The 22,399-nt window shown below is 41.2% G+C and overlaps 1 protein-coding gene across 1 annotated transcript; it reads right to left on the bottom strand.

Annotated features, from left to right (window-relative positions):
- Positions 1-1,427: 1,427 nt before the first annotated feature.
- LOC112109564 (ubiquitin carboxyl-terminal hydrolase 49) lies at positions 1,428-14,548 on the bottom strand. The gene is made up of 6 exons (XM_024204130.1): positions 14,488-14,548; positions 11,731-13,141; positions 8,369-8,573; positions 4,117-4,225; positions 2,552-2,757; positions 1,428-1,791 (listed from the first exon to the last, which is right to left on the bottom strand). The coding sequence occupies exons 2-6, from the start codon at positions 13,111-13,113 to the stop codon at positions 1,601-1,603; spliced, it is 2,094 nt and encodes a 697-aa protein (XP_024059898.1). The 5' UTR covers positions 13,114-13,141; positions 14,488-14,548; the 3' UTR covers positions 1,428-1,600.
- Between the last annotated feature and the right edge of the window lie 7,851 nt (positions 14,549-22,399).

The raw sequence follows: 22,399 nt of genomic DNA, 5'->3' as shown, positions 1-22,399 counted from the left end.
AACAATAGGATGGGCTGGCTCTGCCAATTAGTTTATGTATGATGGGCAAATGCTGGCAAGAATAAAAGGAAATAGGGAAAGAAGGAAAAACAATGATTTCAGGACTTTTTACCTGGATTCTAAGTTTAAAATTCTGAGGTTTAAAATGTCCCACTGGAACACTGTATTTTTAAATTGTTTCCACCTTAGCCATCTCCACCAAACAAGACTGACTGCACAGGGAACAAGAGAACCTCTTTCAAACTCTCAGGTCTGATCTCTAAAATTGAACATGGACAGCACAATCCTCAAACTAAATAAATGTTTGAAGTGTGGTTCTACTGAGAAAATGGACTAAAAATGGTACCGTGAGGTCCTATGGTTGCTGTGTTTCAGTGATTCCTGTATCAAGCTCAGATTGCAAGTATAAAGATGTTTTTATAAGTCTGCAGCTCTGCAAACTCAAACTGGGATTTGAGAGCCAAGCTATCACTTGAAATAAAGATGTGGCTGGCCAAATTCTACCCTCCATATCTATGCAACCTCATTGTCTTCACACTTGCAGAAGTGTAACAGATTGGAATTCAGTAAGCAATTCTGTTTATGCACAAAAAGAAACAAAATCCAGCCCACTCCCCTATAGCTGTGTTGGCACTTTAGTGCTAACAGGAGTAAAAAACAACTCACACTTATTTTTGCTGCTAATATCTGCAGACAGGATTCTGAACATGTACAGGGGCAGATCTGATCAATCAGAAGGTTTCACTTTTACATGATCTCTCTCCAGAGCAGAACCACATTGATCACATTGTATATCAGAAGTGAACACTAAATTTCCAAGTCCATTCAGTCCAGTTAAAGAAAAATGCTGCCATGTGTGTACCAATGCTATATTTAGGCCCTGTCAATACTAAGAAAATGATCCCTTGCTAGTCCCTTCCTCTACTGGTGTTATCCTATCTGCACTAATCTGTTTTCAAAATGTTTTCAACACTGTTACAGACAATGTAAGGCCTGGTGGAACGTTTTCCTAGGGCAAAGGGCCTTAGAAGGCTCTCCAGCAAGAATGCCTTTTGGAAAAGTACAACTCCACCTATTCAAAATATTTTGGGGAAATTGAAGTCATTCAGATAAACACAGGTGGGAAGGGATTGGGTAAGTGATTCAAACCAGAGAATATAATTGACAACAAGGGAATGAAGCTTAAATGAGATTCTACTGTACCTCTTTTCTGGAGATTTTTTTTGTAATCAGTATTAATTACTAGCGAATTTGGGAGTCAGTTGTTTGATAGGTTTGTATTCTGGTTGAACAAATGGGTTGTACTTACTTTTACATGCTTAATTTAATTTCTGTTTGAAATAAGATGAATGATACTAGGCATCTGTGGCTGTTTTGAGGAAAGTGAGTTTTACCAATTAAAAAAAAAAAAAGATTCTGACCACAATTTTATATGATGGAATTGCACAGCCTGATGCACATTTTTCTGGACCCTGGGGTGGCAAACATGGTGATTTGATCTGTTCCTGCAGTAAGCCTTTATTCCTACAAAGAGGAATGATGTGTGAACACCAATGGTTTAAAAAACTGAGAGAGTCAGTTGAGTTATTAATGCTTCCCATCATGGGAATGTCAGTCTTCTGTCCTTATCGCTGTTTTTGGACGGCACCTGAGCTTGGAGTTGTGTTTCTGAGATTCCTGCTTTGCCCTGCACTGTTCTTTGAGTGTAAAAAAGAATGTAGGCCTGGGTTTTGCACACTTCCTCCACACTACATACATTCAGTTTGGAATCATTGCAGTGGACCCAAAAACCTAGGAACCAAAGGAAGAAAGAGGACATTAGTAACAAGACCTTAATCCTTTTGATTGTCTCTTATAAACGAACCCTAAAAAAAAAAAAAAAAAAAAAAATATCACAAGAAATGGGAATTTTCAGGGGAGGGGGAGAAGAGGGGTGTTTTAACCTGGAGGTTAGCAGGCTTTCATAGCATTTCTATGCTGTTTACCACTATCTAGTTGAGCTGTAACTTGATTTTATATTATATCCTTAAAAAACCTCCTCAAGTAATGAAAACTAAAAACTTTCAAGACAGGCACAGTTACAATTCTCCATAATAAGGTGGGGAAGAGTAGTATCAATACCCATGCTGTGGAAAGAGATAAGTGTTCAGGAATTTAGAAAAAACATTGTGGATGTTATTCATGAAAAGTCCAGCTTCAGTTTCAGCACATTTTCTGTGTTGTTATCTTCCCTTCCCAAGTAGGGTCAGAAAGATGCCAATCAGAGCAGCACAATCAAGTTACATAGCACAAGAAAAATGAAACGCTGATGTTACAAAGCAAGCAGTAAAGCCATCCCAGTGGGCTACAAGGGAGGGAAAGGAAAAGCAGTCTTTGGTCCTTATGCAAATACATGCTACTAGCAATACGCTCTGGAAATAAAGCTATGGAATGACAAGAAATTTTATTTAAAACAACTCTGACTATAAACCTTTAAAATACACTAAGTCTATGGAACAAAATATTAAACAGACTTTTAAAATCTGTTTCCCCAGTAATAAGGCACACGCACCTCCCTCTGTGTTGTAGCAATATGCTGTGTAGTGTCCTGAGCCAAACCCTTTACCATGATGCATCACCACAGCGGAGAGGTCATAGACAAAGGTCTCTTTGTCAAGAGAGGAGAGAGAGTCCCTGCAGCAGTAAGGTTCCATGTTTAATACCTGGTCAAAGAGGACATGGACCCCAATCTTCTCACGGTGATTACGTCCAGACCACCTGCAACACAAATGCATGCAATCAAAATAAACCCCCCCCAGACACTCAAGGACTTTACAAAGAAATAAAGTGGTAGGGAGCTGGGGAAAAGTGGGGATGGGACCAGTAACCTGCTGCTACTAAGAGATTTTGAAGAATTTTCACTGCTGGGGAGAGGTAGACATTAAATATGTTTTTCTTCTTGCTCCCACTCTGAAGTCTATTATAGTTTGTAGACTGGTGTGACATAATCCCAGGAAATGCTCTAAGTGTAATATAGCCCCATATAAGTGTTGTCTGAGCACCACTTACGAGATTCAGTTACGGATATAAACTTCCCCAAATATGAAGCATACTCCCCCATAACAATTACACTAGGGCTGGGTTTATCAGTCAAAAAGACACTTTCCAACCATAGTTCCAGCATCTGCTATATTATGGAAAAACAGAACAAAAATAGGACTTAGAAGTGGCAAAAGTGGGGGGTCAGATAAATTACCAGGGGGAGCAAGTTCCATAGATGAAGACCTACCATAGTGTTTCCAAAATGAGATGCTACTCTCAATAGACTGCAACTTTTCAGGATTATCCCCATCTTTTCTTGCATGCTTTTATCAGCGCTTAATAGATATTAGGGTTGACATCTAAATGGTCATAATCAGAAACTCCATTGAATGAAGAGAGTCAATTTGAACCTTTCGGAACTGTTTCAGGCTGCTGCAAACTCAGGCAGGCATTGAATGCACTGCACAAAGGATACACAGTTGTACTATATTAATACTTACACAAGTTGACCAGTGTTTGCATTCTCAAAAACATTAAGGCTATGTCTACACAACAGAGGTAGGGGTGTGGTTCTCCGGCTCGTGTACACACATTCGCGCTAGCCCTCATCAAGATAGTCCAAATATAAACAGTGGTTCAGCCACAGTAGCATGAGTAGTGGCAGTAGAAGCACGCGTGAGCCGAGCCAAGTACATAACTTGCCAGTTTCAGGTGGGTTTGTACTTGGCATAGCTCAGGTGTTCCACTATTACCTGTGCCACTGCAGCTGCACTGCTATTTATACTTGCACTGGCTCAATGAGAGCTACCACAAGCATGTGTACATGGGCCAGGGAATCGCACCCCTAGCTTGTAGCAGAAATGTAGCCTAAGAGCAAGCTACCCATCTTAATAAGGACACTACACTGAGTACACAAGCCTTCTTTGCTGTGAATTAAACATTTGCTGCGTGTAAGATGTTTTATTTGCTTCCACTATGCAGGAAATAAGAGAATTTCATAGTGTGTATGAACCACTCATGTCCAAAAAGAAGGTATCACATATTTCATGCAATTATTTCACTTGCTAAATACTACCTGTGGCCCACAAAACTCACCTGAATCGTTTAAGGTGCAGCCGGAGGACCTGAGGTAGTCTGTAGATCATTAACTGCTTTTTAGCTTCACTCAGAACAAGAGGTTTAGGAGAAGACTTCCGTCGTTTGCCTACAAAAAGTTTAAGAAGGGCATAAAACATAGGTTGGGTTGTAAACTGTCTTCAAAAGAGGAAGCGGCACATGACAAACCCTTCCTTCTTCCTTTTTAGAGTCAGGTCAGCTCACAGCAAAGACTTACCAGTGAAATACAAAGCGAATAAGGATAGAGGTACAGCAGGGGAAGTTTTGCTTACAACACCTGCATCTGCAACTTCTAAGCAGGAGGATTCCAACCCCATGAATTTGTTGGAACGGGAAACCATGCTGTTTAAAATATTCACAACTTCACATTTTGTGCTGCTTATAATCTTCATGCCTTCAGTTATCAGTTTCAAGCCGCTTCTGTTAACATTTCACACTGCGATGTACAACAGGGCTGATAAAGACATGGCTGGGGCCATAGAGCATACAGCTAGTTTCAATGCTAAATAATGCTAGGTTGTCCCCAAGTTATTGAAAAACATTGTGGATATATTTTTTTTTATACAGCACCAGAACCGTGTACGGAGCTTTACAGGCAGATAGAAGACAGTGTTCCTGTGCTGAAGAGCTGATAGTCTAAGTTATGATAGTTTGACAAGAAATTGCAACAAATATTGTGAGGACAAGGGTTACCATGGTAAGATCATGTGGTTACTGTGGGTTAGCAATGTGCGTATCTGGAAGATTTTTCACTTGTGACTGTGAGAGGGGAGAGTAAGGTGTATATGGCTAAATGGAAAAGGGGTGTTTTAAGAAGCCACTTGAAGGAGAAGAGGGTGAAGGCCTGGAGCCCGGATCAAAGACGCAGTTTCAAGTGTAGGAGTCCACAAGGGAAAGAATGGAGGTGAGAGTGGGAGAATAAAAGCAAAGGGGTAGTAAGGTGTGCGGCTTGGGTGAGCAAATGGAAAACAGAGGCCCTTAAGTTCTCATCTCCACAACCATTCACTGTCAACTTCTATTTGCAATTTTTTAAGTAAAATTTTGATCATGAACAGGAATGTAAAATTAAGAGGTGGCTCCTTACGCTGCCTTGAGCCGAGGGTTTGCAGAGCATGGATTCTCATTTTGGAGTGTTGTAATCCATGCCATAAAGTATAATCAACAAGAATAAAATAATTTATTCTAATTGGAGTGATTCGTTACAGCGCTGAGTGGAGCTACCACTGCAGAGCACAGATTACAGTACAATGAAGGTGCCACAATCAACTTTGCCAACAACGAAAGCAATTGGAGAATGAACAGTGAAAGAATCAAAAGGATTCTTAGCCACTATTTACATTCTATCAACTAGCAGATTTGTTATTAAATTAAAAATATAACCGTCCCCATAAACCCTGTAGAAGTAGCTCTCTTTGATGGGAGAGAACAAAATTAGAAAAAGCTTAGAAAAATTCTATACTTCACCTTAAACAGGTTTGAATTAAACTACAATGAAGGGGCAAATCCTGATGATTGCCTCTCCATTTTTACTCACATAATTGCTCAGGCAAAATTGTTGCCCTTATTGCATCAGGACTTTGTAAAAGCCAAATAAGGAGTTCAGAATTTGTATCTAAAAAAGTAACCAATTTTTAGTAACTCTGCTTGTGTTCTACTAATTAATCCTTATAGAAAGAGACCTATCCCACTTTTAACCATAAACAACAAAGAACAAATGTCACATGTTTCCCAATGGGGTATCATTTTCATGTTTAAGTAAGTTGCTAACAAACTGAGGTGGAGGGAAAGTAGTTTCAAATCAAAAATAAAATAAAATAAAAAGCCACTATTATATATCTAGCAAACACCTCCACCCCTACCCATTGAAAGCAAAGGTCCTGAAATGATGCGCTTCATTTTTTCCATAAAGAGAAGACAGAGATAATTGCTTCATAACAGACCTTTGCTAACTCAGCCTCCTCTGTAACTCAGCATTCAAACAAGGAAGGAGTATAGTATAGAGTTATTTTGGCTAGCTGACTTTATGCAGCACAATCTTAAATGTTTGACACGTGGTTTCTCAAGAGACTAAGGTGAGATTTTTTTTTTAAAAAGCAACATAAAATAAGTAAAACAGCAAATATTGAAACAAACTTTTCAATCTGAAGGAATTACCAAGGGCGGGGGGGGGCGGGGGGGGGGAGGAAGGAAAGGTGTATTTGTTTGTTTTTGGAAATCACTAGAGCTAAACCATTATATGCAACACCCTACACAATCCATTCCTGTCTTCAACATTTTCGTTTTTACCTCCATCCAAAAGGACTGAATATCAGCTTGCAAAATCTGGCACTGTGTTCTACTGACACACTGATTTGACCCACTTGACCCACTTATCATACTGCATAGATAGAGCAAGTAATCCTGCACTTCACTATCTTTGGGGGGCGAGGGAGGAGGAGATTCACATGAATCAAGTTAGAGATGAGAGCTTTCAACAAGATACCAAGTCCTGGTAGGGCAGAAGGGAAGTGTGCCTGCATAAGGAAGCAAGTTTACTCCATGGTAAAGACTGTTTAAAATTTATCAACAAAAGATGGGATAAAAGTGTGTGTGTGGGGGGAAAGTCTTTTGTTCCTAATCGGAACCTGTCAACTTCTCCAGGGCACAGAGGACACAGCTTAGGGAAAAAAAATTAAAAATGGACAGGTGACAGCCAGAGCTTCCAATAAGAAATGTACCTGTTAAGTGGATTTCGGCATCTCACTGTACCAATTCAGAACAGATGGGTTGCTCCTTCTCTTTCTCACTTCTGACAGGCAGTACCACCAATGATTTTTGGCATCTACTGGTAGGACTGCTGCCTCCCGCTAGGACTTGCTTTTTTTCAGTTAATGCTTCCTTATCCGATGCACTTATAAAGCACCTACATCAGCAAACTTTAGATCTGCACAAACAAGAACTGCAGAATACAAGGCTAAGACGCAAGCCAAACTGAACAATACTGATCAGATTTGTGTGAATGATAAACTATTTGCTGTGAATCTGATGAAATTAGTTCCCTCTTTTGCTTATAGACTATCCACAAGCAGATGGCTATTTCCTCAGATTTTTTATTTGAAAGTATTTAATAAATTTGTGATTAAAAATACTGATTGCAAATCATGCCACACAAATGTTTGCTATTTCAGCTGTGCTGATTAGTTGTGACAGGTCAAATAAGTCACACTATTTCCTCCCAACTGGATGAACATACAATGACGTCATCATAAATAATCACGTGTCAGAATTTGAAATTCAGTTTTGGTGAACGTGGGTGCCAGTACAAGTAAACCGCATGATTATTCAGAAGCTCAAAATTACTTCGTTCGAAAATGTACGCAAATGTTCTTGGAAAGTTTTCTGCAGTATTCATCCAGCCCTAATATTAATCCTCAGATCACCAGGAAAGCTAACAAGAGATATATTCTAAACGAGAGTAGTGAGATGCACACGTTCACTTAACAGGTAATACACTAATTTGAGAGTCAAAGAGCAATTTCAGCTCATTGCTAAAGACACCTACTAGTAACAAAGAAAGGTGAGCACCTCTTCTCTGACATGGTGGCTCTGTAGAACTCTTTGCCTGAAAGCTACAGCTGCAGAGACAAAAATGCTCAAGTCTACAGTGCCTGAAGGAAACATGATGCTAAGCCTACACTGCAACTCACCAAGACTGCACTAAAATTCACATCCTGCAGGACAAATGATAACACACCTGGCCAGGATAGTTTGTTCATCTCTGCTATGACAGGGAAGAAAAGAAGATGATAAACTTCCTTTTGTACCCACCTCCACAATCTCCCCTCCCCTCCACCAAATTACTGTGACTGTTTTAAATGGGGCAGAGGAAGCAACCAACTAAAGAAAGTCATAGTAGGAGGGAGCAGTTCCAGATGGGGTCAAAATATATTCTTAGCAATCTGTGCTGCTGAATGTAAGGAATGATAAAAGGAGCACCTGATCAGTTCTGAACTCGTACACAGAAGGTGCAGAAGCTATCAACAGGAAGAACCTACACCAGAACAGAGTAGCGATGAAGGGTGTGGCTATTTTTTTTTTTTTAACATAACAAACACACCCCTCTCTCACACATGCATTGAGGTACCAACATATAGATTTTCACACACACACAAAAGTGCACTATGAACATCTCTTACCAGGAACAATGGACAGTGTATCTAAGCTGCAGGTAAAGCATCAGCACTTCACTTACTGTTGCACTGGTCACACGCATATATCCTCCCTTCCAGAGCTTCTGTTTCTGTGAACTTGGCCAACATTTCTGTCAGCATGCACTCTGTCTGGTTAACGGGGACAATCCCTTTCTCAATAGAGTGATAGCGTTCAGGGAATTCCAGGGAAAGATCCCAGAAGGGCTCAATGGTGTTGGATTTGTAGTTGCATGTTATGCAGGTGACCTGGAAAGGAAAGGTTTATATACAAATGATGTTATGTGTACACATACCTACAGTATAGGCATTTATATTCACGTGGGCCAAAGAATCATTTGGTTATGCCCGTGTGGCAATCCAGTCCAGTGGACAGGAAATTGGGCTGGCAGTCCAGAGAAATGGGTTCTATTCCCAATATTGACCATGACTCAATGTGTGATTTTGATCAAGTCATTAAACCTCTCTACGGCTCTTTCATGATGTATATGGGGATGATACTTATCTTTGTAGTGTGCTTTGAGATCCTCAGTTGAAAAGTCCTATATAACTGCAAAGTATTATTATACATGTCTCAATAGTTCTGAACTATTTTCTAATACTGTCGCCCCTTTTTGACCCAAGTGGCTAATCGAAGTTCAGGGCCCCGGAGATGTTCCCATTAGGAGGAGAAATCAGTGGTAGTCAGGTATTTCTTTGATCCGTTCTTGTTTATTTACAAAGAATATACAAAGTTCTGCTTCTCCGAATGCAGGAGGAACCAAAAACAAGCCAAGTTTCTTAGGCCCTGTCTACATTGCCACTTTACAGCGCTGCAACTTTCTCGCTCAGGGGTGTGAAAAAACACCCCCAAGTGCTGCAAGTTTCAATGCTGTAAAGTGGCAGTGTAGACAGTGCACCAGCGCTGGAAGCTGCGCTCCCAGCACCGGTTGCTATTCCCCTCGTGGAGGTGAGTTTTTTTATAGCGCCGAGAGAGCTCTTTCCCAGCATGGTGCCGTGACTACACAGCCACGTTAAAGCGCTGGCTAGTGAAGACATGCCCTTAGCTTACAGCCCCAAACCTCTCTAGCCAACAGACCCAAAAGAGCGCTCTCTAGCTTTTCCAGGGTCACACTGGGCTCGCCAGCTACCTCTTGGCTTTCGTGCTTTTTGCCTCTGCCTCTCTCTCCGTTCTTAGTACCCATATCTTCTGCTTTCCCTCACACTCTCTCTCTCTCTCACTCACTCACACACCCACTCCTTTACTCCTGGTCACAATACCCAGTAGAACCCCCCACACATGGTGTTAGTTTCTGAGCAGATTCTATTAGGCCTTGTTTTAGGTGTGGCCCCTCAAGTGTTTCTTACAACTAACTTAAGGGAAGGGCACAGTCACTCATCATTTTAAAGGGGTTTTAACTCAACCCATAATAAGCTTTCACCCAGCTCATAACAATACAAAGAATTCATATTAACATTTAGGGCCCAATTCTCACCATTTCTTCAGTTTGTTCGCTTGTGTATTCGAGAATACTATCTATACTCACTTTCGCTGTTATGGTCAGTTTCAGTTCCTGTTTCACGCACTAGCCCTATGAAATCACTCATGCTCTGCTCTGGGAGTGTGGAGGAGGGAGCTCAAATGCACACTGTTCCTCATGGCCTGCAAAATGGTGCTGACCAATAACAAATTGCAGCAAAGTTAAAACTAAAACTAAGGCAGCAGCAGGCAGGGGCATGCAGAGAGAGAAAGGGGAGGAGAGTATGTTCATGCAGGTTTGGTGTTACTCTGGGTTCTACTCAGTCTACCGAGCTGGAAAATGACCTTTATGAAAAACAAGATTTCTTGATCTTGAGGTATGTTCACTTACTGAAGGGCAAATGTAATTGTCAGAGGGAGTGATGACTGGTAGTTAAAGCAAGCGACTGAGAGGGAAGACTTTGGTGTTTTATTTTCAGCTCCGACACTTGCTGAGAGAGACTTTAGGCAAGACACTACATGGCTGTGTACCTCAGTTTACCTATCCATAAAGTGTACAGCCCCAGATGAGGCTTAATGAAAGAGTGTTTGTAAAGCACCCTGGGGGAATCTTGGATGAAAGACATGATGTGTAAATGGGAGTTGCATTGTCACATACATAAAATAAACCTCTTGGCAGGAGAAGCATAACAAATATACTATAATGGCTCAAAATATATCCCATCACACACATTGCATATAACTCCATAAAGAGTTGTTAATATAAAAGTCTTAACACTCTGGCTACATCTATGACTCTAGACATGTATTGAACAGTATTAAACAACTAGGATGATGTTTCTGAACACAGAACATTTAGTAAAAAAAATAAAAAAAAAAAAGTATGAAGAATATGTGCTCAGTAACAACAAGGAGTCCGGTGGCACTTCTGTTAAAGACTAACAGAAAGCTTATGCCCAAATAAATCTGTTAGTCTTTAAAGTGCCACCGGACTCCTTGTTGTTTTTGTGGATACAGACTAACATGGCTACCCCCGATACACGTGCACAGTAGACACCTTTCAAAATGAACAGTGATTTTAAATTAACCCTTGTTTCCCAGAAAACCCAAAGCCCACATCTAAATAGAGGACTAAAGGGTATATATATTCTCCTTTAATATGCACATAGTTTCTATTAATGCTAATTCACGATAACCAGCACTGGGGAAAAAATGGTAGTAATAGTAATAGTGTCATGTGTTCATTTTTATGGCCCAGTCCTGCAAAGTGTCTCTCGCAAGGTGCTAAACACCTTCAGGGCCCTTCAAAGTCAATGGTAATTGAGGGCTTGCACAGACACACAGCAGCTCTTATTATCAGACCCTTGGGGAATAACGTGAGAAACTCAAGGGGAAAATACATACCCAAAGGACCAGATATTGAGAGTTGCAGACCACTTGCAACTCTCACAGAAAACAACAAGAGTTATGGGTGCTCAGCACCTCTCGTGATCAGTCTCAAAATGCCTGCAAATATTCATTTTAAAACCAACTTTATTCTTTATGAGACACGAAGACTGGATTCTCTGGACCTCTCCCCACAACTCCCCTCCCCTTTTTTTGAGCACAGAAAAAGAACAACAACAAAAAAAGCCAAATTAAGTATAAAGATATTGTGTAAAACAAAACCCACCTTGCACTAGGGCTGAGGACTTGTCTATTCTGTGTGCAACTGTCATCTTAAAGTGATAAAATATAGCTAAGTTCTGATACCTTTAGATGTGGGTTATATGCTGGAAATGCAACAGACCCCCTAACAGCTCTACTACAGTGCTGTAATAAATTCCATCTTCATTAGGGTCACCTACCTAAGTCCTGTTGAGTATCCAGTGGTTCCACAGAAAACAGAACCTCTGCTCCCTGGCACTGAAAGCAGCAGCTGGTTTCAGTGACGAGCTATGTGCATACCTGACTGAGCAGCTGCCCGTGAAAAATGGTGTTCACCACCTTCAGGACCTGCTTGGTGAGCTTCCTCTGTGAGAAAGGGATGAGGATCCTGCGCTTCGTTCCTTCCGACTCCAGCTCCTGCTGCACTTTGTCCAACAGCTCACAGAGAAATTCCTGAGCGTCCTGCTGATCGTAACCTCGAAATGCTGGAATCAAACTCCACACGGAGTGCAGCATGGCAAATGGAGACACTAATGCCCACTTCCCAGACCACATGACTCTGAAGAGGGTGTGCAGTTCATGACAGAGAGAAATGTGCTTTGAACTCGGTTCCTTGGGCTGGATTAGTTCTAAACTCCTGCTTATTGAGGACCCACCGTTTAAGCCAGCTGGCAAGCTTTGCCTGCCATATGACCCCATTTTATCATTCCTCCCTGACTCGTTAGCAGCAGATCCATTTGCCAACTTGCCAGACATTCTAGACTTTCCATTCACGGTTTTGGCTAAGAGTTCTTCAGTTTCACAGAGGTCAAGTGTCAAAAAACATTCTCTGAACTTCTGGAGGTGACTTAGCACTTGAAGGATTGAGTTCATGTAGCATGTGTTTCCCAGATTCCTTAAGCCAGTCACACCAGGAGTCATTAGGGGCTTACGCCGGATGGAATAAAACTGTCTGAATCTGCTGCTCTGCACTCGCCTTGAGGTAGGGGAACTTGCTGCCATCTCTCTAAACTTCCTTGGAATCAGATTCTCTCTGTGAACATGAGACAGAAGTCTCGCACTCTTTCTAGGAGGAGTGTTTGCCAGTTCCTCCAAAAGTCGCCGTTTCATCTCTTGCCGCCTCTGCCTGGCTGCTTCCTTCTTTCTCTCCAGTTCCTCCATTTGTTTCTTTTGTTCTAGTTTTAGCCGGCCTCTAGAACTCTTATCAAACCAGGTCCGCAGTGCTTTTGCTAGCAAAGATTGGCGTCTGTGCCAGAGAGCAGTGAGCATCTGAGGCTGTCCCTGAGGGGTCCTTTGATGGCTATACACATCCTCCCCCAAAGCCATTGATCGCAATGTCCTCCCACTTCTTGCTGATGGATCATGCTTCTGACTTCTAATAGCAGACAGAGAGCTTCTTAACAATTTCAAATCACCCTCAGGATTATCGTTCAAGACATAGTCTTCACAAAGGTAACAAAACACATACAGATCATTAACTTCCATAGCCAAGGGATGCTTGGTCTCTTCAAAGTGTTTAAGTGCATGTTCCTCAATGTATCTTCCACAGGCCACGTGGGAGCATTTCAGACAAGCCCATATAGACTCCGTGGTGTTGCAGTCCTTGCAGTGCCACTTCTGGGGATTCAGGATAGAATGGTCCTGGGCGAGTCGTAGCCGCCCAACATGTTTGCATCTATCCATGTCTTACAGAAGTCTCCACTGCTTTAACCTTGCAAGACAAAAGAAAAAGGATTTTAGAGCCATAGTACAAATTTAAAATCATTTGTCTTTTGTAAAGATATTAAAAAAGACATAAAAAGACAGATGTGTCACGTCTTGCCAACTCCAATTACAGTATTTCCTTTCACAGACTGAAATACCTCTGGTAGCAATTTTTAAAAGCTATTTTTAGTATCAGTGAAAGATATTGGGTTGACAAACTCCGAAGAATGAAGCTGTCTATCCACCTACTGCCGACAGCCCAAGTGGTGCCACTGCAAGCTGACAACATGCCTTAGCGAGCCTGCACTCTTAAGATGCACTAATTTAAGGCCAATATTGAAGATGTTTTTTTGTGACAGACATACCTGTCCACTAGGAACTGGATTGAGATTATGAACTTTTTTTCCATAAAAGCCACACAGATACCAGATAGTTGTCATGACCAAACTGGACTATATTTGAAAAAACCTGAAAGGTAAAGGCTGTATATCACACTATTGGTTTTTTGAAGTCTCTCAATTCCCACCATGTAATATTTTTTTTTCTGAGCTGGGCAGGGTGCAGGAGCAAGAGTTTCAAATATTTCACTAAAGTTGAATATAAAAATTCAGCCATGACCAAAAAAAATGAAATGCAACCATCACGTTTATAGATCTCATGTAGTTTATGCAGTCATATTATGGAAACCTGTGTATGTGATTGTATTTGAGCAGATATGGGTTTGGTTTTTGGCTCTTTCACCAAATTCTCCTCAGCAAACTTAATTTAAAGGAAGACTTGCAAGCAATATGGGTCACAGACTCACCTTACAAAAACAATGGGATAAATCCTCAGCTAGTGCAACTGTCATAGCAGTATTGACTTCAATAGGGCTACAACAATTTACATCAGCTAAAGATTTGCCTCTGTACTTCTAAACTAAGGCCAATACATTTGTTTTTAAAAAGTTGTTTGCAGATTACATCCTTGCACAGAAACTGCAGGTAGAAAATACATTCCAGGATTTTTCACTTGTGCATTCTGACATAATGCACAATTGAGTATGTCTGCACACAAAAGAAAAGACAACCAATTTACTCTATTTTTAAATCCCAGATGAAGAAAGTGCAAAGCAGGGATACTGGAATTCTAAAGAACCACATGCTTCCACTTGTGTCTTCTACATCCATATGTTTTATAAATGATTCATTTATGTTCTACAAAGAACACAACCACAGAGAGCTCTTCATGCTAGTAAAATGGTTTCTTTAGTATAATCCAGTCAGTGATTGGACACAAATGGAAAAAAATCGGGATGAAGACGTGTCAGCCAGATACATACATACATACATACATATACAATTCACTACTCACTGTGTCATCTTTAAACATTCTTTTTTTCGCAACTCAATGACCAGAGCCTGGAACATCCCCATTTCAGCCAATAGGAGACTTGGCAGTTCTTCAGGAATTTAATTACTACTTAGGTCTTCATCACATAAAGCAGCACAGCTTCAAAGCCCTAGAAAGAGAATATTCCTGTGATACATGTAAACAAACTAAAAACAAAACAAAACATAGTGGAGCTGCTTTAGAACACGATTAATCCCCTCAATAAGAGCTACCGCAGAGAATATATTCATAACAAGGTACAGAATTAGCTGGAAGTCATGACATTAATGCACCTAACAACCCAAATAATTGGCTGTGAAGAAATGTCAAATGGAAAGGGGTACTCCAGAATTTCATTTTTCTGATTATCTATAAATCTGCTGATCACACACATAGCCTCTTCTTCAAAAGTTTTTCATAGTGGATGACCTACCATATGGCATAGTAAAATCTCAACAGGAAAACTAAGCAAACTTATACACCTCTTGTGACCACTTTAATTTTGGCTATGCAGCAGGTGTCTGTTTTTGGGGGGGGGGGGGGGGAACCTCTCTATTTCCTATATGTTTTTCATAATAAAAATGTAGAAATGGAGAGTTGTCAAATGTAGATGATATTAAAATAAAACAAGCGTAATGGGAAAAAGATGGGGGGTGCGGGAGATTGTGAACTGCATTCTGTCCATAATGGAGGAGGAAAGGTAAAGATAGAAAGAGGGTTGTTCTTTATTGTAATAATTAAGAAAAGACTATCTCACCTCATACACATATTGTGTGACCACAGTACCCCAATACAACACAAAGTAATAATATCCAGCCAGATTAGCAATATGCACAATATGGTTACAGATTGTCATCATACCATTCAAAACACAGTTACAGAACTGGCATGCAGAAAGCCTTATTTCAAAATTCAGAATGCTATTTTATGGGGAATACAATTGAAATGCAACTAAGGAAATAGCATACTTTCCAGGAGTTTTAAGATGAGCACTGAAACAGCCAACTACAAATAGCATGCAGATTGCACATTTGACAAGTCCATGAAAATACGCCTTAGGTTCTCTTAAATTTATTATGCAAGTTTAATTTAAACTTTACTACTAGCTTCTTATTAGTACCACCATATTAAAGATGGAAGATTTTAGAGGAAGTTAAACCTTTTCCACTCTGTCTTTTGTTCTCCTCTATTTGAAAATAGCAATAGAAGTGGCATCTTTAGAATTTTTATGTCTCTGCAACAGAGATATTTAAACATCAAAGTAACTCCCCCCCCCCCCCCCCCCCCCCCCGGCTGTTTAAAACTGCTCTGGATTTAACTGTGCCTTTTACTTGGGCTATGCTAGTTCATTCACACATGCCAAATAACTGGTAAGGCACTTTCAGAAATAAAGTGAAAAACAAAGAATGGAAATGTTCTACTTATAACAAGATCAAACTGTTCCCCACCACCACCATTTATTTCTCTTTCTGTCTTTCTTTCCTTCCCTCTGTTCCCTCTCAAATCTTGTCTGAAAATTGGGGAATAATCCTATCTAGTCTTGGTGAGACTAAGTGGTGATTCCAGCTAACATTGACAACCTTCATTTACATAAAAGAATACTAATTATGTTGCATCATCAACATCTGCAATTCTGCTCACTGCCATATGCGACAGTGTTGGGAATTTAACCCTTAAGTCTCACAAAAGGTACCCAGAACTGCCCCTACAACCGTATCTAGAATTTCTTCTTATAAACAGCAGTGAAATGCTTCACCAGCTTCAAAAAGACAGTATTCTTAAAAGGCTTAAAAACTACTTCAATTTTCCAAGAAAGCAAGAAATCCCAGTAGGTTGTTCATTTTAAACAAAAACAAAACAAAACAGCCACAAATAAGATACAGCATCATTCTACAGGTTTAACAATAAAAATATGCTGTCAGTGTTCAAATTACAAGGCCTTTATCAGTTCCTTTTATTTCTCCTATGTGGACTAGTAAGATTTCCTGCTATTAAAAGAATTTTATTCTTTTAAAATCTTGGTCACTTAGCAAAATAGGCATTTGGAGAGCTAGATTCAATTATTCATGGCACACAGATATCCTCAATTTTGCATGTAATATTCCCACCTCTTTCTCCTTATACCGCACATGTTCTTGCGCGTGCAGGCCTAGGAGCATACCCCAATTACATAGAAGTACTCTGGAAATGACAACAAAGGAACAGTTTTTATTTACTCAAAACTACTTAAACATACATTATCTTTCAGGTTTACTCCTCCTTCGGCATCTGTCACCAGATGAAATCTTTCCCTCTTCCACCACATTGGTTTTCATGTCAAAACTGAAAAGCAGAAAGAGCAGTGTGCATAGCCAGCTGGGGTGTCGGAATAGTCTGCATTGCTCACTAAACATGCCCTCCCCATCTCCAAAAGCAACGTCGCCTTGCCAGATACTACAACCTGAGCTTCAACTGCTTCCTCGAAGCAGCTGAATCCCTTCTTCAGAGCAGATCATGGATTAGTGACTCATGTTAGCCATGCTCCTCCTGAGCTCTGAGTTCTCAAAGTACGAGTTTCTCAGCAACGAGTGTAATGAAGGGACCCACCAATGTCTGTGGCTCCTATTCTGCCCACAGACACATGCAGGTAACTCTCATTAATGAAGTTAGCAAGAGCTGTATGCACACAACTGAAGACAGAGGTCGGCCTGTCTCTGTTTTTATGCAACTATACAAACAACTGCCAGCTACTTCCTTTTTCAGAGGAGAGGATGAAGTCAACACGGACCAAAGTAATGGGGAAAAAGAAAGAGCAAGAGCTAAAGGAACACAAAAAAGAGAAGAAAACTGGAAGCTGAAAATAGTTCCAGGGAAAAATAATTAATCTTATTGCAAAGCCTGTAGAGAGCTGAAGTAATTTAAAATGTCACAACTATCAAACAGGTTTCAGAGTAGCAGCCGTGTTAGTCTGTATCCGCAAAAAGAACAGGAGTACTTGTGGCACCTTAGAGACTAACAAATTTATTAGAGCATAAGCTTTCGTGGGCTACAGCCCACTTCTTCGGATGCATATCAAACATTAGTTCATATGGTTGAATAAGTAGGTCTAGTATAAACTGAATAACGGCAGGGTTTAATACTGGAAAGTTAACATCCTAGCATGTTTTCTTAACTTGCTTTTTGTTCTAAGTGGTTATCTCTTTTTTGTTGAAATTACAGTAACTTACTTTTACGGGCACCTTTTATCTAGCATGGGACATCTCAAACTTTTCCATGCTGTGGATCTCATTTTAACAAAGATTATCTCACAGACACACCTCCTCTGCCAATTGCTGACTGCTTGGGCTATTTTCCCACCTCATGAATAGCTGAAAAGCAGTGGTTGCTCTGGATGGAGATATGATACATGGGGAAGTGCTAAACTGCATTAAAATACAGCTAAAAAATACATTAAACAGATGGAAAGAAAGAAAGAAAGAGCCAACACCATGCAACCAGCCAGCTCTCTGGTGGACCACCAGCAAGGGTTCAATGAACTGTTGCTTGAGCAACTATAATCTACAAGGATCCCATAGTGCTTAAAAATGGTGCCAAATCCACTTTCCTTACTTACATGGGTCCTCCTAACCCTGTAATTTACTTGGGGTGAGATTCTGTGCTGCATCACTAAGAAGCGTAGAATAAAACCCACAGTCCCGGGGAAACAGGGGCTAAGGTGGCTTTAAGCCACTTTTGTAGTTGCTCTATACCAGGGGTGGGCAAACTTTTTGGCCCGAGGGCGACATCTGGGTATAGAATTGTATGGCGGGCCATGAATGCTCACAAAATTGGGGTTGGGGTGCGGGAGGGGGTGAGGGCTCCGGCTACGGGTGCAGGCTCTGTGGTGGGGCCAGAAATGAGGAGTTCAGTGTGCAGGAGGGGGCTCTGGAGTGGGGCAGGGGGTTGGGATGCGGGGGGGGAGGGGGAAAGCTCCAGCTCGGGGTGCGGGCTCTGGGGTGGGGTTGGGGAAGGGTTTGGGGTGCAGGAGGGTGCTCCAGGCTGGGACCAAGGGGTTCAGAGGGCAGGAGGGGGATCAGGGCTGCAGGTGAGGGTGTGGGCACGGGAGGGGGTCAGGGGTGCAGTCTCCGGGCATCGCTTACCTCAAGCAGCTCCCAGAAGCAGTGGCATGTCCCCCCTCCAGCTCCTACACGGAGGCGCAGCCAGAAGGCTCTGCACACTGCCCTGTCCCGCCCCTGCAGCTCCCATTGGCCGTAGTTCCCGGCCAATGGGAGCTGCGGGGGTGGCGCTTAGGAGGAGGCAGCATGCGGAGCACCTTGGCTGCCCCTATGCGTAGAAGCCGGGGGGGGACATGCCACTGTGTCTGGGAGCCGCGCAGAGCCACAGTACGCGCGGAGTGGGGCAAACCCCCGACCCCACTCCCCAGTTGGAGAGCTGGAGCAGGGCAAGCCCCGGACCCTGCTTCCCAGCAGGAGCTCGAGGGCTGGATTAAAATGTCTGAAGGGCCGGATGTGGCCCCTGGGCCGTAGTTTTACCACCCCTGCTCTATACTAACCCTGAGCTGTTCCAGGGGTTGGAAAGCACTCTAAGCTTGTAATTTAGACAACCCTGGGGTCCCGTCTAAGTTACAGAAGCCTCCCTGGGCTTCCCTACCTCCCCAGTGCTGTAGCATTGAGTGTAGTGTCTCAGCCCCAACATACCCCGCTACCCCCAACACTCCACCCTCCACGCTGGAGCTTGAGAGACGTTCTTTGTGAGGCTGCCTGATAGCTGTCTTCCACAGTGCCTGCACCAAGGGACTCCTACCACACCACTCCACTGTAAAGGGCTCGAGTAGGGGGAAGGATCTCACCTTTACTGTCCAGTCCATAATGCTTACTAGCCTGGACAGTTCATGTAGAGTGAGCAGGATATTGCTCATGCATTTTTAAAAGGACAAAACAAACTTCACCCACCACTGAAATACACCCACCTCTGGGTAAAGCATGACAGCAACGTTTTGTGATCATTTAGGGCAGGAAATGAACAAAGTTTCTTTAACTGGTGACACTAAAGCATACAAAAACATGAAGCCATTTAGCCATGTTTTGCTGTAACAATGTTTACTGACTATCTGAGAAGTATTTTTCAGCAACTAGATGTAAGAAGTGTTTATAAATGAACATGTGGATATATTATTATCCTTTGTACTGTACCTTTCCTGTTTGTGTCACATATTTGGAAACAGACTGAAAAAATCTATAGAGATTTGGCAATGGACACTTTTTTTTTTTTTTTTTTTTAACTAATCATGTGTGTGAGAGAAACATTCAGAAACTGATAGCCCTGGAAACGGAAAGTTCTCCATTTATTCATGGGAAAGGTACAGCACAGGGAGCAGCAAGGTTCCTCCACACCAACCTAGCAAAGTCCCTCATCCACAACCTGGAGACCATCTTTAATGGTGGGTGGAAAGTTCGCCTTCAATGGCCCTTTCATTGATTTAGTCCACCTACTGAAACTGGCAAGAGGAAAAAAGAACAGTGGCAGCTTTGCTGTTGCAGACACCTGTCTACTATGAGCTGGAATTACAATAATACTAACTTATTTTTTTTTTATTAATAATGGAGGGAGGGGAAACATCCTTGAATCCTACCAACAATAGAAAAACAAGGCTCAATTTGAGTCTAATTAGGCCAGCTAATTTTAAAATTTTGATGGAAATTTTTTTAATTTGTCCCTTTATTTTGATACAGGAGCCTACTTTTCAAACATACAGCCTTAGTCTTACAGCAGAATTTTCTCTCTGCTGCATACATTCAGAAGTTCTCAAACTGGAGCTGACAATAGCGAGAAAAGAGAGAAACATGTCTAAAATTGTGTGCAATTGCTCACAAACTTTGTTCAACTGCTGATTGTTTAACCAATCCTTTTGCAAGGATCACATACAATGGCCGAGAGTCTATGATTGTACATGGATACTGAACTTCTGAATCTATCATTCCGTCAAAACTGGGCATGTAGGTATCAAACATCTCACAGTTAAAATGGTAATTGGCAAACTGAGAAGCATACCCATTCTGTTTGTTCACTGCTGCAAAGGAAATGAAACAGAGCAGGAAGGATGAGTTTTGTGATAGCCTCCTGTAAAATGCAATAGAGTAACATATTTCTTTTCTTGAAGGAAAGTGAGCCAATATATTCTTATTGTTTTAACTCTGCTGACCGGACTGCTTGGTTTTATTTAATTATTCATAGGAAAATGCTGCAGGAGTGTGTTTCCTAAAAACACCAGTCTCTCTGAGATGGTGTTTCTGTTAGTCATTTTACAAGTGAAATTGATCTAGACTGTGTTCTTTAGTGAATTATTTTGCTTAAGGCATTTGCGTGTGTTCATGCATGCAGTTCACTTGTTGGTATTTATAGCAAATTAGCCCTTTCTATTGCACTAATTTATATTTATTTTTAGTACTATAGTTTGGGCACTACAATTCTGCTTCATTTTTTTCTCCTCCAGCCTTAAACTTGCTTGCATCCCCTAATGTCCAAGTGTAATTTAACTGCATGAACAAGAATACACCACAGGATTATTATTAGGTGTGTTCTCATTTCTGCAATCCTCAGTATCCTGACATTTGTCTGACCTGTTCTTCTGGACAAGTAGCTTAAAAAAAAAAGAAGAAAAAAAAAGCCATCTACCTGGTTCAGAGTCAGGTACAGGGGACAGAAATGAGATAGATGATTGTCTAAATCAACCAAAGTAAGGAGCAACACACTCCCTTCCTCCGTAACAATCTCTGGCCACATGGATAGAGACAAGGTCATCAGCTAGCTGCATAAATGGAAGAAGGGGAAAGAACTCATAACCTTCTGCTCCAAAAAGTCACAAATCTCTAAAGGAAAGTCCCTCCCAGCAGTCAACTACAGTAGAATTTATAGCCTCTATTTTGTTCTCAAGCCACTAGAGAGTGAGACTATTACAAACTAATAAACAGTTAAGTAAATCTAACATTCCATTCAGGAGAAGGAAGTGCTATACATACCAACGGACAAACTAGTGCTAGCACTACCTTACTTCTCTCTGTTCAGATTCTATGATCCATCTTTCTGAAATTACTGTCGTACTGTCCACCAGAATCATCTGCTGACTCCGCGCCCATAGTACGTGGCTGCTCAGTTAAAAACCAAGCACTTTTTTCAGCTTTTCTCTCTATCCATGGAGTAGTCACTTGGCACAGAAATCCATTCTCCCAGGTAGACTCTTACTTGCTATTCTTAAGCTTTCAAATCCCATCTCTAACAAGTAGTAACAGTCCTAGCAATTTTTTAGTCTGTATCTAAAGCATATTTTCTCAAAAGCTGTCTGCTCTATGTTCGAAAGTTGCTGGATTATCTCTATTCAAGACGACAAATTATTAAGTAAATGGCCTGGAGGCAAATTAATACAACTGCCAAAGAAATAAAAAAGAAAAAGAAAAGAAAAAACACATTAGCAAAAGCATTGTGAATATATTGCATCTTTGAAAGGGGAAGGGCAATCAGACCAGAGAATTAAATAGCTGCTGTGACTCAGAGTAGAAAAACACCAAAAAAGTCTGGTAAATAAAACTCAAACCCCTAGTACTTGCTGAGCTTATGCCATTCTGAAACATACTTTGCTAATAACACACACAAAGAGGCTCTCAAGATGAGTAGTGCTCTCTATTTATTCTTTCTGAGTTGCAACAAACTCACGCAAGTGTTATCTTACCTCTGAATTTCAATGTACAAAACTCTTTAGCAAACCTTGGGGCCTAATGCACATCTTTCTGCTTTCAAGAGTCAGCTTAAGTCTGAAACCATAAACACAAGAGTGATGGACTAAAACTCAACCTTAATGCCAATTTCCACAATGAGCTCTGTTTCATTAACTCAGAGGAGTTCATTATAACCATGTTAG

This window comes from Terrapene carolina, unplaced genomic scaffold (assembly GCF_002925995.2).
Source record: "Terrapene carolina triunguis isolate 2854851 unplaced genomic scaffold, T_m_triunguis-2.0 Scaffold198, whole genome shotgun sequence".
Classification (NCBI taxonomy): Eukaryota; Metazoa; Chordata; order Testudines; family Emydidae; genus Terrapene; species Terrapene triunguis.
Note: the sequence above shows the minus strand (reverse complement) of the source record. Positions and strands in the feature narration are given on the sequence as shown.

What these genes read in the sequence shown, in the direction of transcription:
- LOC112109564 (XM_024204130.1), bottom strand. Translation starts at nt 13,113, where the DNA reads ATGGATAGATGCAAACATGTTGGGCGGCTACGACTCGCCCAGGACCAT. An exon ending in ACGGGCAGCTGCTCAGTCAG is followed by an intron (nt 8,574 to 11,730) that starts GTATGCACATAG and finishes TTTCCTTTCCAG; the next exon opens with GTCACCTGCATAACATGCAA. An exon ending in TTGCTACAACACAGAGGGAG is followed by an intron (nt 1,792 to 2,551) that starts GTGCGTGTGCCT and finishes TTTGGTTCCTAG; the next exon opens with GTTTTTGGGTCCACTGCAAT.